The sequence below is a fragment of the Numida meleagris genome, chromosome 1 (assembly GCF_002078875.1).
Source record: "Numida meleagris isolate 19003 breed g44 Domestic line chromosome 1, NumMel1.0, whole genome shotgun sequence".
Taxonomy (NCBI): Eukaryota; Metazoa; Chordata; class Aves; order Galliformes; family Numididae; genus Numida; species Numida meleagris.
In genome coordinates, this window is record NC_034409.1 from 176,669,060 (window position 1) to 176,690,073 (window position 21,014).

At 38.4% G+C, this 21,014-nt stretch overlaps 1 protein-coding gene across 1 annotated transcript in view; it reads right to left on the minus strand.

Moving 5' to 3' along the window:
- Positions 1 to 20,258, minus strand: part of IFT88 (intraflagellar transport 88) — a 40,854-nt gene extending 20,596 nt beyond the window's left edge. Inside the window, exons 1-17 of the mRNA XM_021379640.1 lie at positions 19,779 to 20,258; positions 18,748 to 18,810; positions 16,809 to 16,865; positions 15,611 to 15,664; positions 14,758 to 14,821; positions 14,597 to 14,666; positions 13,550 to 13,640; positions 11,912 to 12,016; positions 10,318 to 10,420; positions 9,540 to 9,654; positions 9,211 to 9,442; positions 7,528 to 7,598; positions 7,035 to 7,121; positions 5,267 to 5,366; positions 2,655 to 2,741; positions 1,826 to 2,012; positions 1,123 to 1,231 (exon numbers count right to left, since the gene is read on the minus strand). Of these exons, the coding sequence (XP_021235315.1) occupies positions 1,123 to 1,231; positions 1,826 to 2,012; positions 2,655 to 2,741; positions 5,267 to 5,366; positions 7,035 to 7,121; positions 7,528 to 7,598; positions 9,211 to 9,442; positions 9,540 to 9,654; positions 10,318 to 10,420; positions 11,912 to 12,016; positions 13,550 to 13,640; positions 14,597 to 14,666; positions 14,758 to 14,821; positions 15,611 to 15,664; positions 16,809 to 16,865; positions 18,748 to 18,810; positions 19,779 to 19,868 (1,685 nt within the window). The 5' untranslated portion in view covers positions 19,869 to 20,258. The remainder of the gene's footprint in view (positions 1 to 1,122; positions 1,232 to 1,825; positions 2,013 to 2,654; positions 2,742 to 5,266; positions 5,367 to 7,034; positions 7,122 to 7,527; positions 7,599 to 9,210; positions 9,443 to 9,539; positions 9,655 to 10,317; positions 10,421 to 11,911; positions 12,017 to 13,549; positions 13,641 to 14,596; positions 14,667 to 14,757; positions 14,822 to 15,610; positions 15,665 to 16,808; positions 16,866 to 18,747; positions 18,811 to 19,778) is intronic.

Consider the following 21,014-nt stretch of genomic DNA (forward strand, 5'->3'; position numbering starts at 1 on the left):
TTGTTTATAAGATTGAAGTGTGAGAATCAGGCAATCTATTTCTAACCTTAACACTTGAGTTTATTTTTCATAATACATCATTTTGTCCTTAAGTAATTGATTAGGCAAAACTGCTATCCTTAAGAGCAGACTTTTGCCTACCAAGAGATTTTCTGCAGTATGTCTAAGGAGGACAGCATAGGCAATGTTTAGTTCTGGCCCAGAGTACAGAAGCAACTTTGATTTTCATTAGGCCTACAGCATGCTCTCCCCTCCTCAGCTGCACAGCAGCTCTGATCTGCAGTAGTCTGAGCTCGAGCTATTTCCAAACACAGTGTTACAGTTCTTGCTGAACCCTATCCTTCATGGAAGAAGCCGGTGATCATTGGCAGAAAACTATTTCACATAGCTGTGGAGCACAGCAATTCTCCACTTGATCTAGGTGAGAACTGTAGGGTCATGTACGCTTTTGTACATGGGCTAGGCAAGGAATACAAACCACAGTCCTTACACATTCTTGGAGGTTGCTTACTGTCTCATCTATTACTTTCATTCTTAAAAGCACAATGCAGCAATTGGAATCTGTTCTGCTTTAGAGACTGTTTTATTATGGTTTGCACATCCTCAGAAACACTGTTAAATAAACTGGAACTGTAGAATATCCCTGGTGATGTGCAAAGCCAAAACATAACACACCCAACGTTTGGCTTTTCAATCTGTTTCTGCTTTTGCAGTACTGGGAGATAATTATTTTCTTACACGTATGCTAGACTGAACACAGTTTTCCCAACAGAACTTCATTTTCATTACACATATTATTTTTTTCTCTAAGGCTTTGCTCAACTGTGCTTACATCTATGACATTATTTGCAAAATAAAATCAGCAGCATTTTAAATACTCCTGGACATACTTTAATGGTGACTGTAAATGTTTAACTATTCCCTGACACGCTGATTAATGCAACGTGAGTAGTATTAACATGTTTCTCCACTTGCTTCACTGGAAATGTCAAAGAAGGTTTTAAGTTCTGTCCTTGTTTTTATAAACATCAGAGAATCAATCTGACATGTCTGAAACACATATTTCAGCTGAAATGAGTTTACTAAAACCACCATCCTTTATCATAACACAGAAAAGGATACACGTCTGCTATTTGGTGAAGGACCTGGGCACTATTTCCAAGTATTGCGTGGAGTTTCAGAAAACAATCCAAAGCTTCATCTATTCTGTTTAACTTCTTGTATGTTAAACCTAAAAAAAAAAAAGTTACAATACCAGTGCAATGAGAAAAAGATGGATTCAGCTCATTAATTAAAAGAATAACCAAGAAAAATAAAATTGGGACATGGAAGCCAACTGCAGTGCAACTGCCTTGACACCAATGATCTCTATTACTTGAATCATCCTTACAATTCTTTAATTCTTTCCAGCTATCATGATATTAGCTGATAAAGGTAAGGAACACGAAGATAATCAAAGACCAAGAACATAAGTCATTTCACTTTTTGAACAAGATGAATGAGGAAAAGGGATGGCTGCCAGGAGTGGAATGATGGTAATGGTTCAATATTGCTAAAATTAGTAGATTTCAGTAGATAGGAATATTTAGATCAATTTTAATATAAAAGTGACTTACCAACACCAACTAGTAATTACAGATGAGTTAGAAGTTTATTTTTTGTAGAAGAGGTACGAAGTTAATACAATACTACAAGATAAGTTATTGAACAAAGCAGTAACAATTAATATATATTTATATACAAGAAAACTCTAAAAGCCAGGTTCTCAGAAAATCCAGTATTACCTTTAGGCAAAAGCTCAATCACAAAAGCACATTTGGCTTACCAAGGTTATAAAGTGCTTCAGTGCAAGAGCAATCATTCCTGAGAGCTTCCTTATAAAACTCAGCTGCTTTTTCGTAGTCTCCATTTGCAAAAACAGTATTTCCTTTGTTAGTTAGAGCTGCTGGGTTGTATCTATCAGAACTGACAGCTAAATCTGCATAGTTTGTTGCTTGTGCCAATTCATTCTCCTATATGAAAAAAACCAACACTGTATTAGTCAATTCTCAGTCAATTTTTTTGCAGCTCTAGCTTTTCATGGTTAGGACAGTAGAATTCCAAAAGATTAAGGATGAAAAAAATAAGACATTCTTTAATCTGAAAATATCCCTCATGTATTTTAATAATCTCTTTAAAATTTCAGAGAAATTAGCACTTGAGACCTGTCCTGCCATTCTCTTCCATTCAGTCTGGAAGCTTTCATTGCTGCAACAAAGATATATGTTTAAAACAAAAGACAAAGATAAACACTCAAACCCTACAAATTCCATACACAAGCATATCTGACTAATTTACATACTGCACACGTCCCTGAAGTTCAGACAGGGGCTTCAGAAGAAAAGTTTTAAATGCAGGTGATGAACTTCAGCACAGATCATACCTTAGTTATACTTCTGTAGCCTGGACATCAACATCACTGTTCCACCGAGCAGAAACAGACAAAGGGTATGCCCCAAACTACAGCCAGGGGAATGCGTTCCAAAATTGCTTTTCTAACACATCGTTTCTTGCTGTTTACACAGATTCAGATAAACACAAAAATTGCTACAAACATACAGAAATTGCTGCATAAGGTTTGGTTCTTAACAGGTTTTGTTGAAGCACACACTTACCAAATAATAAAGGAATGAAAGGTTTGTTGCAGCTGCACTCTTTACTCTGCTGTCCTTTTTTTCAAACATTTTTAATGTCTCCAGCGCCTAGAAGCAATTCAGAAACTACTGAATTCCCACTCAAGCAAACACCAAAATGCTTTCAGAAAGCATTAAGAAACAAACATGGAAATTATCACCTCCTATAGTCACAGACATGATAACTGGTACAGCTTGGAACATGTAAATACAAGCATGTACACAATAAAATATATCATACACAATATTAATAATAGTCACAAGAATTGAGTAGCATTAACTATATATTATTTGTTTTTCAAAACTTAGATTAGATAGAGCTACCATGAAGTACACACATATCAGACAACAATTCTCTAAGTAAAAAACACAAGTTTATATTATTTGCTTTTCATTTAATCGACTGATAAAATCTTCTCACATCTATTTTTCCAGTTCTCTAAGTAAATGCAAAAGGATTGAGATTAAAACTTATTCAAAAGATAAAAAAATACATACAAAGATATGCAAGACAGCATAGGATTGGATTTTAACTTGTGGTTCTTCTGTGAAATAGGATACGTAAGCTTAGTAGTTATTCTAATGTGTGAAGACTGAGGACAGAAGATAACAATCTCTACAAAAAAAAAACCCTGCATTTCATAAACTTTGAAATGCATAAGTTCATGGTCAGATGTAAACAAAAGTTAAGAGTTAGTAAACTATCAAAGAAACTTTAAAATAAGGGGCAGCTTTCTTCATTGTGCAATAACATTTATAACCGTAGATTTAACTGTTAAGAAAATCTCTTTATAGTAAATACTTATATTAATTACATAAATTCGGAATATTATAGCAGGCCTAGTTCTGCTGTCTATTAAAACACAGTACGGCAACTTCAATTATGCCAGGAACATTTGCAATTCAAGTTTCCTTCCTCCTTTACATGAAACTTGTCATCTGCTGTTACGTAAAGGGAACACAGGATACTGTAGGTGGAATGCCAAAACAAACTAAAGAAAACAAGCGTTAATGGACAGTCATCCATCCTGTTTTATTTCTTCACACAAAATCCAGCCCTATCCTAATGATGTCTAGAGTGACAAAGTACATACAGCTAGATGCAGGCCACTGATTTAGTCAACTACGTTCCACCCCAAAGCTATAAACCATTAAAGGTTGTAGTATTCTCCTGGTAATAGGAAATTCTGCAACAACACTTTCTGAAAAACTATTTCCCATTGTAGCAGATGCATTTACCTTTGCATTTACTGCTATGCAGCACCTTTGACTACGAAGATTAGAGTGGAATTTACTTTGTTTTCACTTAAAACGAGCAGTTTGTATGACTCTGAACTGACAATCACATAGCAGGTATTATAAACCATTCCAGCAATTACGAGCATTAGGACAAAAATCCACAGCAATGCTCATTTTTGTCCTTGCAGAGTAGAAATGCTGTACCATCAGCTAAATGAAATTTCTAAATAATTTTGAAATTTCTAATCTCAATAATAGTGTTTACTTCAATAACCAAAGCACAGTCTGCCAAGACTATCCTTTATGAAATGATTCCATTGTACCTACATTACTTGCTTACAGAAGTTAAACTACGAAGCAGCTTGCCCAACTGAAGCAGGCTCTGTTAGAGATGTTAAGGACTTGCATGGCTAGCTTGTAGACTTTCATTTTAAAATCCACTTATAACTGTTTCCATGAAATTAAGAAAACATTTTAGTATCCGATACACAAATAACCTCAATAATAAAATGCGGTCTAGACGTACTCCTGGAATTTCTAACTTAAATTAATTTCAATTTTTTGTTAAGACTATTTTAAAATAGTATTAATGATGAGGAACACATAGTTAAGCCCATTGAGAGTTACAGCAGAAATCTATTTCAGTTTTTTTTTTTTTTTAACTTAATGAAACTTTCAGCCTTGAAACTGAATATTCCAAGAAGTTTCCATTCTTATTCTTCAGCCCAAGGTGTGTTGAGCAGGTGCCGAGTTAATAAGTACATGAACAAAAGACAGACAGGATGAATGTAAATGGCAGCTGCAGTTTTATTAGAACAACAACAAGACTATGTTCATTCTGCAGTCTCTCCCTACTATTAACTAGTTCCACCACACGCTAAGGTCTTCTGTTACATCATCAATGCGAAAAGTGCACTTTCTCCAAACCTCCAACACCCTTTGCGCTCCCTATACAGGAGTATTTCACAGGAACATCAACAAACTCTTAACGCTCTTTTATCTCTGAGAAATGTGCTTTTTAACCTATACTGGACACTAACTCCAAAAAAAAAAAAAAACCCAAACAAAAAAAAACACAAGAAAACCTGAAACAATCAAAGCAGAGATTCTTGAATTCATATTCCTGTTTACCTACCTCTTCCTCTCTCACCCTCCAGAAAAGCTCTCAAACAAACTCTTCAACTCTTACCTGGGATCAGAAAAGCTCAGAGATGTGGTACAATAGAAGGACAACTTTCTTGCCGACTCCATTTGCATTAATTGTCATGACGACTTGGACAGCCAGGGAGGATAACAAAATTCATATGTCTCTGACAATACGATATTAAAAAAAGGAATGTGAAAAGTTTCTATACCTGGTTAAAATCCCGTTGTCTCAAATAAGTAGTGGCTTTATTTATCTCCAGGTCATTGGCTAACTCTACGTAGTGGGAAGCTTTTACTGCTTCAACACACCTGCAACAGAAAGAAATCCGATGTACAAAATGTATCTTTGCAAATGTCACTTTAAGGTACATACTCTTGCTGTCAATTCGTTTTCCTAAAGGGGTTCTTAGCTATTCCTTTTTTACAAAGACATTTTGATAAAAATATTTTAAGACACATTTTGTTCCCACAATCTACCTCAATAACACTGCCTCTGCTTTTTTCAGTCAGTTGCCTAAATATCATGTCATTTTCCAGCACTGAGTGAACGTTGTAATACTGTTTTCTTTCTGGAATCTCAAGATTATGTTGCACTGTAAGAACTCTACGTAAGAAGTTAAGAAATGCAAAGAATATTTGTCCCTACTTCATTTTTGTATGCAATATTCATCTGATGGGAAGCACACTTAATATTCAGAGGACTCAAACTAGGATCTGGAAAACGCTGGTTAAACTAAGATCTACAACTTCTTTACAGAACTTCAATAGCTCAGCCTTGAAGAGGGAAGAGAATCTGTCCTGACATACACCCAACAATCCCACACATCTCACCGCTGAGCTGTTTAGTTATCCAGAACAGGGATGAAAGAGCACATTCTACTTCATGATAAGTATTTTGTGGAATGTACGAAGGAAATTGAGCATCTGACAAACTGTGAAATAAATGAACTTTATGTGGATTTCTAGCACAAGGAAAAAAAAAAACAAAAAACACAGGCTACCAAGCAAACAAATCGGCCTTACTAAGCATATGCTAAGTTGCAAAGCAACAAAGTAATTTTCACAAGACATACTGTTCTGGTAAGTCAGAATGGTAGAAGCATTGAATTATATGATATTAAATCATCAAACACCACCTTGTGATGATAATCTCTCACACTAAAGACATGTTTTATTTCATTATTTCATGTTAGTGTAAGTCACTTAATTAATGAACTAGAATTATAGGATCTTCAATATTTGAAAATACTCCTAATTGGCCAACAAAAGGCAAAGGAAGGAAAATTTCCTTTTCCCATCAAACTTATTTCACAGAATCATAGCGGCTGGAAGAGATCTCCAGAGATCATCTAGTCCATCACTCCCACTAATAATTTTTAAGATGTCCCTATTGAAATTGTCTTTTTTTTTAAAATAAAGAATAGTATTCTGAGGTAACAAACGCACCAGAAAGCAAAAGCTAAGCTGTAAATAATAAAAGGAAGCTTCACATATATATACGTATAAACATTAAGCTTACAAATGAAACGCAAACAAACATTCCTAATAATATTTAGACATCTACGTTCTATATAGTGACAAGTATTCATTATGTTATCTTCTAACTTAAAGACTCATTATCATTGTGTTCTGTGTGTACATGGACAGCACGCCTGCTGAGACTTTTAGTAAGTTCTTGAATTTTCAAATTGCCTTTTCAAATTCAGTTGAATTTTACAAAGTTTTCTTCATGCTCATGTACAGCAGATTAAAACATACAATTAACTGCTGCGTTTCAGTGATACAATGAAATTCTTTTTTAACACAGAATATACACTATGTTTTTTTCTCCAGTGCATTACAGAGTCAAACTGAATATAGCCTGGACATCACGCTTGAGATTTGCAACAAACCATGTTCTCCAGAGTCTTCATGTTTCATAACCAACGTCAGGCTGGCACACAGGTTAGACAAAAAGAAGCCTTGCTGAACTCTTACCAGTCATAGCCCACAGCAAAAGATGTCTCAATTACTGGTGCAATCAGTTTAGCAGCTGTCATGATATAATCCTCTGCCATGGATTTCCTAAGGTAAAAAAAAAAAACAAAAATAAAAAAAACAACCAATTCAAAAACCAACACACAAACATATCATGATTTCACAACCACGTACGCAAGAAATAACCAAACCTTGCTCTTGCCCTTTCCTGCGCTCAGGAGACAATCTGACAATTCAGTCTAACCAGTCCCCTGCTACTACTGCTGCCTTGTATCTTGACAATGTTCTCAGTTTTTCACGTTTTCCTTTCCCTACACTTTGTAGTTTCATTTAAAAAAAAAACAAACAAAAAAACCCAACAAAACAACAACCTAAAGGTGCAAGCTTTAAGCAGCACAACCCATCATACATGAGGCAGATGGCTTATTTTTAATACTTTCAGAAACAAAAACCTATAGCATCACAGTCAAGAAGGAACAGACTCCACTCTTACCTCTCACGTTCCATTTGACTTAAATTGTCATTTTTGATGGCTTCGATCAGTAGATTTGTATGTGGATCATCCTGCACGGGGACAAAACAACTGTAAATAAATATACCAGTATACACGCATTTTAATTTGACTGTAAACAGCACTTTATACATGTCAATCTTTATACAGATTACATGATCTACAGTGTCAGTTATTTACTTTTCATGTTTCAAAAGCTGAACTCAATTTCAAGTAGTCTTAATGCTAACTACAAAATCTCAAGTTTGATATTACAGCTACTTTCATCCCATTTCAATGCTCAGGCACATGGGTCATGGCTCACTGTTGATAGGTGTAGTCAGTGTCCTGTGTATCAGACTTGGAAAGATGACTGAGAAGCCTGCATCTGCATACCACAGCAAGAACTCTCACATGTTTAAAAATAAGAACATGCTTAAGCATTTGCTGAAAGGCAGTGGTATGCAGCAGATGGAGGAACTGTGGTACCTTGTCATTACAGCAGTTCACACAATCACCTTATGCTTTCTCTCACATATGTACATTCCTATTAGTTCTGACAGAAATACACAGAGGTGAGGTGCGTAGCCACTCCCGCCTCATTTGCCAGGGAAAAATCAAAGATTCAGACAAAATAAAGAACAGATCAAAACTTCATCAATTTTTCCTCCGACTACTTCGTAACAAAATAACAAACTTGGAATGACCATTAAATCTATAGTAGCCTATCCTTATAACGAACATCCAGAATCTAGAGCTTTTCTTCCGACCACTGAATCTTACACAGTCTTCAGCTGACCCTGCAAATGTTTAGTGATCCCTATTGCTACATAATTCTCAATATAAGAAACTGTATCAACTGTATAATAAATATATGTAAAAGAAACTTAAGAAATTGTATCTATTTGTATCAACAATACATATAAAATAAAATATAATGTTTCATATAGTAAATTTCACTTGCCTATGCTGGGCACTACAAAGCAACAACTATACTTGAGCTGCAAATAGTCTGAAGACTAATTATATCCTTTATCTTTAAGACTGAAAATGAAGCCATGGAACATTAAAAAGAGGTTGCTAAGAGAATAGAAAGTGCTTGTCTTAATCTATAGATGATCCTTCTAAAAGGATCCTAAGCCAATTCATTACTTTTTCCTTCCTTTATATCATGAACAGCTGTTCTCATGCTAAAAAGGAAGTTCAGTTTCCAACAAATTCCATGCTAGCTAAAATAAGCATCTCTACACTTCACTAAAACCTTCCCTCTGTTAAATAGGCAACAGTATTACCAGTTTTATTAGCATTTATATAACTCGCATTAACTCACTCACTTGCTCCTTTTGTTTCCTTACAATTCATTCAAATGTTATATAAATAAAGGATGCAAAGCAATGAGTGAGCCTAAGTCAGCCCAGAAGAATTTCAACAAAATCTTTAAGGCAATTTTGTGGTATGGATTTTATGTAGAGTGTATCTTTCAAGGAAAAAAAGGTTTGAATATTCTCGACATCTTTTTACATTTCTGAGCAGTACTGCCACACTAAATCCATCCAAGTAAAAACTGTTACTTTAGATATGTATATACACATCAATTTACATATTTGTTATAGTTCAAGCATTCAACATCTCTCCCTTTCTCCTGATTTACCGTGTAAATACCTTGCTTATTTTGTTCAAACTTACATTTGGTGAAACATATTTGTCATCGTAATCCACTTCCAAGGGAACTGCAATCAATTTTTGGAATGCTTTTTTCATTTGTTCACTGTCTCCAACAGCAAAATAACAAACGATCAGGTTGAAGCCTGCCTTCAGGTTTGGGGACGTGCTCATTATATGTTCAAATGAAGAAATGGCATCCATGTACTGCCCAGTTTTAATAAATGCAACTCCAATATTTTGCATTATTTTAATCCTAAGCAAAGAAATCAGAGCTAGGTTATATTTTTATTTACTATCATGATGTATTCAAAACTTTTATTTCAGAACCATGCTTAAAAATATAAGCTCACCTCATCTCTTTGTGGACACTAGGAATCCGGTCTAGAGCCATGCGGTAGAATTTGATCGCTTTGGAATAGTTCCGTTGTTTTAAATATATATTTCCCATATTGACCTTCAGCATACCTGTCATAGGAAGGAAACGAGTTACAATCTTTTAAAGCATAGTTACAGTAATCTTTAAAAGTAGTTCAAAGGGAGATTAGAACAACTTTTTAGTAAAAATCAGTCTTCACTACAGGCTGTCAGTCATCCATTAAAGAAGCCCTGCAAGGAACAGCATCCAGGCAACTTTCACTCAGGAGATAAAACAATAGCAAAACCAAAAAAAACTATCAGTGTAAGATGTGTATCTCTTTTTGATTGTGAACTGAGGAATGAGCTAGAGATTTTTGATGGTGTTCTCTAGGATGGCAGCTGTTACTAAGAATCTCAAAGAAAGAGATGGTGGAATCTGCAGGAGTCTCAAAGACGTGCAAAACACTGAAGGAAGATTTCAGAAGGGGCAAACTGAGTCAAAAGAGAAAAAAATAATATCAGAGTAGACCACATAGCGTGTTCCATGAGAAAATGATGTATTTGACTCTATGCTTTGCTTATGGGAAGAAAAGACTTCATGAGTTGAAGGAGCGTTAACCACACTAAATTATACCAAGCCAAACAGTATGAGTATCCACCATTCATTCTGGGAGACATGAGAGCTCAGATCTCTGAGACAACACATGCAGATGAGGTCCTGATTTTGAATGTATGACTCCCAATTTTAATTCATTGTGGTACATAACCTACCTCCGTTGTTGAACATCTTATTCTTCACTATAACTTGATAAGTATTCAGAGCTTCAGCATACATTTCATTAGCAGCATACTGACTGGCCAGATTGAAGAGAACCTATAGAAAAATCAAATTATAGGTACAGGAAAAGAATGTTCTGATTTCAACTGCAATAAATTTGAATTCATAGTAGATACTGTCAGACAAATCTTACCTAAGAAGTATGGCTTTTGCTGGTTATAAGTTTCCTATCTTTAATGTTCTTCAGAATAATACTCAGAAACAGTGTAATTTATGACTCCCAATGTGGAAAACGGTCCTGCTTAGTTTACAAAGAGAATTTTTTGAACTGCTATTTCAAAAAAAGTTCTGTTGGACTCAGGTAAAATATTCCCCAATATTTATCTCAGCTTTAAGTGAAAACTTTTCTGTAAAATAAGTGACTAAATCTGCCACAATTGATGCATTTACCATTTTCTCTATAGCAAGTCAGGACACTAATATAACTATCCCTTCTCACACAATATGTTCCCTGATACCTTATGGTTCAAGATAAGGGCAATGTTTGATCCCTCCTGTTTTCTTCTCCTTTATATTTATATGAGCAAGCAGTGTGCCCAGGTGGCCAAGAAGGCCAATGGCATCCTGGCTTGGATCAGGAATGGTGTGGTGAGCAGGACTAGGGAAGGAATCCTGCCCCTGTACTCAGCACTGGTGAGGCCCCACCTTGAGTACTGTGTTCAGTTTTGGGCGCCTCAGTACAGAAAGGACATGGAGGTGCTGGAGCAGGTCCAAAGAAGGGCAACAAGGCTGCTAAAGGGCTTGGAGAATATGCCCTACGAGGAGAGACTAAACAAACTGGGGCTGTTTAGTCTGGGGAAGAGGAGGCTGAGGAGAGACCTCATTGGTCTCTTCAAATACCTGAAAGGTGATTGCAGTGAGAGCGGGGTTGGTCTCTTCTCACTGGTGACAGGTGATAGGACAAGGGGAAATGGCCTCAAGTTGCACCAGGGGAGATTTAGGTTGGATATCAGGAAAAACTTCTTTACTGAAAGGGTTGTTAGGCACTGGAATAGGCTCCCTGGGGAGGTGGTTGAGTCACCATCCCTGAATGTGTTTAAAATCTGTTTGGATGTGGTGCTCAGGGACGTAATTTAGTGGTGGGTTGTCAGGGTAATACGGTTAGGTTGCAGTTGGACTTGATCTTGAAGGTCTTTTCCAACCTGAGCAATTCTATGATTCTATATTCACACATTATATTTCCTAGACTACCTATTTTTGAAGTATGGAGCTTACATTTGCTGTATTTTAATATTCACTTTTTAAATGTGATAGGTAGCTAGAACGTCCCTGGGTGTCCTTCAATTTATATTGACTATGTGGCAGATTCCTCATCTCCAAAGGTATTTAAGAGACGTGCAGATGTGGCACTAAAGGGCATAGTTAAGGGCGGCAGGACTCAGTAGGTCAGGTTGATGGTAGGATTTCATTATCTTGAAGGTCTTTTCCACCCTAATGATCCTATGATTACAGCACACACATAGCAAACAACAAAACATCATTAGCTACCAACACACTTTAGTCACTGAAGATTTTTTAAGTACTTACTGAGTAAGTGAGATCTAAGTTGATGCTTTCTGGAGTAGCAATTTGCTCACGTTGTCTCACTAATACTCTTTCCTTTCTTCCGGCTTCTTTTGCTTTTTCCAGAGCCTTAAATTAAAAATGGAAATTTAGTGATGCCTCAAATCCTACTAACAGAAGATCACAAAAAGACATTCAAAACAAGTATGAAATTAATATTCGTGTCCCTTTTCTTTAGATGCACAAAATGTACACAGTGTTTAACAAGTAGCACTGTAACCCACAGAAACGTGTTAATTAGCAATAAGCAGACATACAGTTATCTAAGACAGCTTAGCTGCAATACTTTTACAGAAGTATAGTTACACAGTATGTATACACACACACACACACATATATATAAAAAATACATGCCATAATCACAAGCATAGAAATATTATTCTACTTGTATGAATCATGGAAACTGCATATAAATTAAAGGTGACAAAAATGATCAAGGAACTGATGCATCTCTCCCATAAAGAGAGGCTGAGAAAGCTGGGACGGTTCAGTCTGGAGAAGAGGAGGCTCAGGGGGGATCTCATCAATGTCCATAAATACCTGAAGGGAGGGTGCCAAGAAGGTGGGGGCTCTGCTGCTGAGTGGTGCCCAGTGCCTGGACAAGAGGCAATAGGCACAAACTGGAATACAGAAGGCTCCCTCTGAATACCAGGAAGCACTTCTGTGCTATGCATGTGATGGAGCACTGGCACCAGCTACCCAGAGGCAGTGGAATCTCCTCCTCAGAGATCTTCCAAAGCTTCCTGGACATGGCCCCGGGCACCCTGCTCTGGGTGTCCCTGTTTGAGCAGAAGTTGGACCAGGTGACCTCCAGAGGTCCCTGCAAGCCTCAGTTATCCTATGATTCTAAACAAAGAGCAGGGCTGCGTGTTTCTTAGCAGGTCCAAACTGTAGCTAAGACTGCCCGCACATTCAGACAGCTGAGGTAAAATTAAATGATCATCTACCTACCACACTTGACAAAATCTAGAGAGAGATTCAAAATGGTCTGAATTAGATTGCAGATAGAAAACATTCCTTTGTGTCAGACAAAAGGACAACAGTTATTAAAACTGCAATCTTGCCTAAATAGTTTGAACCCACGAACTATATCCATAATAAGTGTAAATAAAATGGGTTGTTACTTAGCCACTAACAAGTGGGATAACATGTTGCATCTGCAACAGGGCAAACACATTCAAACTGCCTCCTGGAAAAAGTTCCATAGTAATCTTCAACCATACGCAGGACCTGTTTTGGAGAACGGCCTGGGCCAAAACTGTAACAGTAAGAATGCTAACCTAAGCTCAGGTACAGGTTGATTCACAAATAAAGACGTCATGTACATCAAAGAGTGTCATTTTCCTGAGCTGTAGTAAAGCACAGACCATTTGCAATCTGTCACGAAGCTTGGAGCTCTCAATCTTCTCACATGAATGTGAGAATCTGATCAGACAAAAAGGCCTTTTGGTCCAGGATCTATATTAGACGGTATGAAGCAGCTCAGAAAGATGCTTTATTCACCTTGTACTTTTACTGTACTTCCACAAATTGCTTTCCTAGACTTTGCAATTTGTGTTTCAAATAATACCAAAAGAAAAAAAATAAATCCAGAATAAATACCAATTTCAAGTCTCCACAGCTGTTGGCAATGCAACTTTCTTCAACCAGTTCATTCACTTTTTTTTCTAACTGCCTAATCTTCTCTTCTGAGCTAAAATAAAAACAACAGTAAAAGGATTGACTACCATTAGTAATGTATTGGCAAACACTTAAGCTTTAATGCAGCACATTCTCAGTAAAACAACACAACGATATGCCAATTGTCACTACTGTTTTTTTTCCATCAAAGACAATATAATGTGAAATTATGCACAAAGAGCCTCCAAAGATACTACATTCATACACACAGAGACCTAAGAAAACATACATTCTCTTCTGAAAAAGAGACAGACGTGAATTTCCCACACACAATTTGTTGAGCTGAAATGACAGTACAAACAGATGAACTGGTGAAACTTTCAAATCTAGCATCTAGTGAATCAAGATATTGTATTAAAAGCAATTAATTGAAACTGATTTGCATAGATAACTTTAAAGTATAGCTTGTCTATGCAGATTTTGCTTGAAAGTTCTTATTTGTCTGTATTTTTTTCATTTAAACAAGCGAACATTTCAGTAGGACTCCCTACACCTAAATGCATTTGAGGAATACAAATTTTGTGAAAAGCTCACCAGTGCTCACAGCAGACTGCAATACTTTCACAACTTCAGTTCTACCTCAAGTGTTAAGGTCAGACAGTGAACAGGGAGAAAGAGCAGGCAAACTCCCTCCAAGCTGCATGAACCATGGTGCTCCTTGCCTGTAATATGCTAGTTCATAACCCTCTGCAGTCCTATTCAGTATCACAGCATTCATGTGGCAACACTTACATCCAGGCTGCTAGGCTACAGTCGGAACCAGAAACCTCTGAAATCAGACTTTCCTTCAAGCCAGTACAATTACTCCGGAGAATCAGGTAACCATGTAGGTAAATGTTTGTGGCGCTATTCTACAAAGCTAAGTTTGGCCTCTCAAGGTTTCATAACTGCATGTATGTTTCTAAGCTCTGCTGTCAGCTGCTCTTTGTTACTGTTAATGCTTTGAAATCAGAGCAAAACTGAACAAACCTGTCTGGATTTTTCATTTCCAGAGGTGGAGCAGGTCCTCTTCCTTGGCCAAGAGGATCAAATAAAGAACCTACAAAATTGAGAGTACTGAAAATTTCAGAGTACTGAAAATAGTAAAATAATATCTTCCTCTGATAGCAGGTCATTTCTACAAACCATACCTCTCATAGCTGCCTTAGTGTAACCTGCAGCTTGCACTGCTGTCATTGGTCGAGCAACCCCATCCTTAAATAAAAAGGAAGAAATATTAAAAGACATATCATGGACAGTACAGGCAACAGTTACATACTAGGAATCCTTTAAGTGCAAAAATCAACTGTTAGCACATCAGTAAATTGAGTATTTTAAAATTGTTTTTATTGACCTGCCTCATCACTGTGGCATCACTTTATTTTCTGGACTTTACACTGGACGTGGGCACCATTTCCATGTGGACCCTACTTGGCTTGCTCAGGTACTGTCGGACGGTGTCTGGCTGGTGATGCTCCTGCACTGCTCACCAGGTGATTTCCTCCTGGGATCTTGGCTTGCCTTCCCTTAGGGAGTAGCCCCATTCCCAGTGTTTCCTAGTATCTCCTGTATCCCACCAGGGCTGGTGCAAGGGAATAAACAGTGGCAACTCTCCCTCTCTTTTAACACTAAGTCAATAAGTTTAAGGATGGTGTGGAAAGTCAGTGGTATGTTGCAGTAGTTTCTTATTAAAGTATAAATACATAAGAAAAATGAAAAACAGAATCTAACTTTTTTCCTATTTTGAAGAAAAATTATTCATTTGTATATCATTGTTAAAAACAATTACACTGACACTGTCTCCAACCATGTGCTCAAATAACATTACTCATCCAAAACATTACATTTGCTGTGCAACATTTTCAAAAAAGTAAAAACTAAAATAGCGTAATCATTTATATTCTTATTTGAAATAACTATTAAATATTTGTATTCAACCCAAACACTTAGCAGAAAATACCACTGTTCTGAGTCAAGATAAAATGTAAATATTAAAACGTTTACCTGCATAGCTCCTGTCATTGGTCTTCCCATAGATGAAGTTAAAGTTGCCTTTGACTACAAAAGTAAGTAACTTGTTTGAAACCAGCATTCACAAAGCATTAGAAGTCTATAAAGGCTGTGCATACATAGTTTTCTCAACATGAAGTTTTAAGAGATGATTAAACTCACAGAAGTTCTTAGCAAAATTCCCATTTACATTATTCATGTGCAATATACTTGAGCCTGGCAGACCTAAAGGAACACTTCAGTTAGCACAAACTCACAATACTGTTTTTATATATTTGGATATTTCTGCCAAGCCTTTAAAAAATGTAAACCGTGTAAAGGAAGATAGCAGTACCTTCCACTATTATATTATTGAAATTACATTTAATCATTACAATTTATGCTTCTTTAAGTCTTGAACAAGTAATTTAAGCAAAATTCTGCAGGAAAGTTCTGAGTACAGCTGATACAAGATTAGAAACTATAATTTGTCTGTTTTATCTATTTTATTACACTCTGGACATCCTCCAACCATCATTTTCACTGTAAACCGTGAATGTTCTTTTGCACTTAACTGAATTTTGGTGAGAAATTTTAAATCATGCATTCATGCAGATCATTTTACAATAAAGACAGATATACTTTGAAACTGCCAATGGCTATCTTTTCTATTAGCTGACATGCCACACACTGCCCTTCTGAATTACTGTTGAAAGTGCAAAGGAATAAACATATGAAATAGTAGTAAAGGTTGCCACACATGTAATACAAATACACAAAAACAAAAGGCTTCAGGCCATGAAAAATCATTCCCCTAATTTCCACCCACAAGTCCTATGTTTAACCATTGTATCCACTATCCATCACATATAAGCATTTCTTTTTCCTTTTTCCCCCCTCCCTGCTGAAGCTATATTTACACAAGAAGGATTGTGGAGCAGGAGATGTGAATTTGCAGAGTGAAACAGGCAGTACCACAGACTGGACAACGCTTCCGAGGTTTCTAGTTCTATGGTGGTCCTGTGGGCAACTGATCCATTTCTGGCTGGAGCCCGCTAGCTCTAGTTTGAGACAGCATCATTTCATTTAGCTGCACTCAAAAGAACCTAGTTTGCACGTTCCAAGATCAGGATTAAATGATAAACATAATTTGTGGGCAATTTTTTGGTAAATACCTCATTTTCATTAAATAAACAATAAAACAAACACCTACCCCAAATGCAGTATCTATAGGTCTTGAAGCTGCTGTACCAGGAATTTTGGCTGTCAGCTGGGTGGGAAAAATAAAAAAAATGCAACGAACAACTGTATAAGTTTATTAGTCTTTTTATATAGTGAATTCATAGAAATAATGTTTCAATTGTTACACAAAGGCTTACTGTTGTAGAAACAGATTATTCTGGCAAATAACAAAAATTCCTTATTTGCTTTGTTCTCCAGCTTAACTCCAGAGCTTAATGGAATTGATACTCCACTAATTTTTTACTTATTTTTCATACAAACAACTGAAAATTGTACATTCATGCTACTGGTGGACAAAAAGATAAGAGATGCAATCTTCTGCTGAGTATTGGGGCTAAAATTAGAGGACTCTAGAGAACTTCTCCACTACTGTAACATCCACAGAGCCCAAAGGCAGGAACTGGGAGAGCAAAGAACTGCTCGCTGTAGAAGATCAAAACCGTCTAAGGAACTTGAATGTGCACAAGTCGATGAGATGCATCAGATCACCTTAAAGGAACTGGTGGATTAAGTTGCTAAGCTCTCTCTCCATCACATTTGAAAAGCTGAGGTGATCTGATGAAGTTTCCACTGACTGGAAAAGGGAACAAAGGGCTTTTAAAAGGGAATAAAGGAAGACTTGGCCAACTACAGTCCACTCGGTCTAACTTCAGTGCCTGGCAAGAACACAGAGCAGATCTCCCTGGAAACTATGCTAAGGCATATGGAAAACAGAGAGATGATTGGTGACAGAGATATGGCTTCACTAAGGGCAAATCATGTCTAACAAATCTAGTGGCTTTCTATGACAAGCACTGGCAGAGAAGGGAAGAACAACTGATGTAATCTACCTGTAATTGTGCAAAGCATTTGATGCTGTCTGGCACAACATCCTTGTTTCTAAAATACAGAGGCATGGATTTTAGGGGTGAATCACTTGGTGAGTAGGAACTGACTGGATGGTCCCACTCAGAGTTGTGGTTAATGGCTCAATGTCCAGGGGGAGACCCATGATATGTGGTGTACTTCTGTGTTAGAATCAGTACTATTTAAGTGAGATGAAGAGCACTCTCAGCACTTTTATGGATTACACCAAGCTGTGCGGTACAGCCGATGTACTGAAGGGATGCCATCCAGAAGGGCCTGAACAGACTTAAGAGGCAGGCTTGTATGAATTCCTTGCAGTTCAAGAAGACCAAACATAAGATCCTGCATCTGGGTTGGGGCAATTCCAGATGTGTACAGACTGGGAGAAGAACTTACAGAAAGCAGCCTTGTGAAGAAGGAATTGGGAGTACTGGTGGATGAAAAAGAGAACATGAGGTAGCAATATGTGCTTGCAGCCTGGAAAGCCATCTGTATACTGGGCTACATTAAAAAAAGTATGGTCAGCAGGGATGGGAGGCGTCCCCCTCTATTCCACTCTCATGAGGTACCTGCAGTACTACATCCTGGTCTGAAGCCTCCAATCTAAGGACATGGATCTGTTGCAGTGAGTCCAGAGGAGGTCACGACGATGATGAGAGGGCTGGTGTACCTCTCCTGTGAAGAGGGACTGAGCAAGATGGGGTTGTTCAGTCTAGACAAGAGAGGGCTCTGGGGAGACATTATAGCAACCTTCCAGTACCTAAAGGTATGGTACCTAAAGAAGGAGAAAGACTCTTCATCAAGGACAAGGCAGAATGACTTTAAACCGAAAGGCAGATTTAGACTAAACTCTTTACTTAGAGAGCGCTGAGGCAGTGGACCAAGTTGCCCACAGAAGCTGTAGATGCCCCATCCCTGGAAACATTCAAGACCAGGCTGGATGGGGCTTTGGGTAACCTGGTCTAGAGGAAGTTGTCCCTGCCCATGGTGGGACAGGGGTGGAACTGGACGGTCTTTAAAGGCACTTCCCATCCATTCTATGCTATATTTTAAAAAGTACTTACAGGGGGTCTTCTACCATGACTTGTTCTTGCTGCCTGCTGAAAAGCTATATCGTTTTCTAGATCCTGTAAAGAGTAAAATAAAATAAAAGCTTTAAATCACAGCATCCGAGGCCACAATCCCAGAACATTATGACTATTGAAAGCAGATAGCTAAAAAGCTCTTCCTCTTCCAAAAATACTAAAACTAGAACGGAATGACATGTTTTACTGACAATAAGTAATGATTGCAGCTAGTCTATCTTCCTGGGTATTTTAGAACAAAAAATGTAGAAATCAATTATTCCTTTAAAAAAATAACGTAACACCTAGGAAGCAGAGATTAAGTGATGAAATAAAACATGATTTCTCTCTCTATTATTAGCACCACGTCTGAATTTTAACTGACATCAGTGTTTGTCACACATGCACATTAAGATATCTACTTGAGGTCACACTGAAACTCCCATGGACTTCGGTATAGGGATTTCAAGCAGGATAGCAAAAAAGTCTTGTGACACTAACCCCACTTTGTGGGATTTGGACCAATTGAGGCCCCCACTCCCTCTTACTGCTCCAGTTCTCCTACACCAGAGGGTTTCCAGTAAATGGTCTGCAGGGTTACTTTGCTACCCAGATGCTCTGCAAACTGCGCAGAGACCCGCAGAGTGGGGAACTCCATTCTCATTGCCTTCAGCTGCAAGGCGTTAAGAAATCAATGACCTATTGATCACTAAATATCAGGAAACTTGCTGCCACACACTGAGAAACACCACAATGAATGTGAATATAGCCTTCAGATAATTAGGATTTCCTAATCTTTACAGCATATTAGACTTGCTATGAGATGCACAAAAGCATTTTGTTGGAACAGATAACTATGAGAAAAAATTATTTAAAGAGATCCTGGTGAAGCTTTGCATGTCTTGCAAAATGCAGAACATTTCACTTCAAAGCAGTAGCATCCTTGCACATTACGGTACTCACATGTTTTTACCTTGTACTTAAAAATTGATTCTCTGTACAGGAAAAGTGGAAAGAGCAAACATTTTTACCTCTGTGTCAAAAGTGGGATTATAATCATTGTAGCCAGAGTAAAGATCGTCTTCATCTTCCTCAGGCGCTAGGTGCACGTTCTGCATCATTTTTCCTCGAAACACTAAATGCGACAAACGTGTTGTGAGGAGGCGCTTCAGCAGGTAACCGCTCGCCAGGAGGACGCACTCAGGTCCAGCATAGGCCGGCCGCTCCCGAGGAGCCCCGCAGCCTCGCAGCTGCCTGAGGGCCCCTGGGGGCCGCCCGCTGTGCCACTGCGCCCCAGGGCAGAATCGCTCCCTTCGGCAGCGTTCCTCGGCCGCGTCGCGGGCAGAGCGCGGAAGGAGGATGGCGGGGGGCTCAGGGCATCACCGCGAACTGCCGGCAACCGCCCCCGCTCCCCGCGCTCCAAGCGCTGCGCAGGCCGCCCAGCCCGCCTACGTTGTCCAAAGGACTGGGACGGGACGCGGACCCCCAGCGCACCGCGCACGGTTGCTAAGAGACGAGCGGAGAGGAGCCAGAGCCCAGCCAAACTCCGAGCATGCGCGAAAATATGGCGCATGCGCAGCGCCGCCACCGAAGCCTACCCCCTGTGTAGGCGCTGCCCTCTGAGAGGGGGCGTTTCCGCCGAAATGGCGGCGCAGACGGAGGGTGGGAATGAAGGGTAGAGGTGAGGCCCGTGGGTCCTGTACGTCTGCTCTGCTCTTACCTTCCCCCCCACCCCGTTCTTCGTCTTGGGGATAACAACGTGCCAACTCTTATTTTGTTTCCACAAATTACACAGCAATAAAGGTCTGCTATCCAGAGTGCATAACTGACCATCTTTTTGATTGGAAATAACTGTTGAACTCCTGTCAGCAGACTTATGATGTGGATTACAGTTGATCACTGAGCTAAACTTGAACTAAATTTCAATTCCTTTCTTGTTCTAGGGCTTACTTTGACCTCATCCTGCAAAAACTTACACTTAATTTCCTGAGTTCAGTTGTGCCTATTTCCAAGATAGGAATCTGTGTGAAGGAATAAAAAGATGCATAATACAATAGACATACAAGCAAGTTTTGTTTAGTCCTGTGCTTTCCTCAGCTTCGGGAAGAGGAACACAAAACCACTGCGAGTGACAGTGGTCTCAACTGACAGCTTTCCTTTACCCCATGGTATAAGGATAACTTAAATGGAAACAAGATCTCTTGTCTGCTGGATGTTGCTTTCCTGTCTCTGGAATCCACAATCTCACCAGTGCCAGCTGGCCTGCC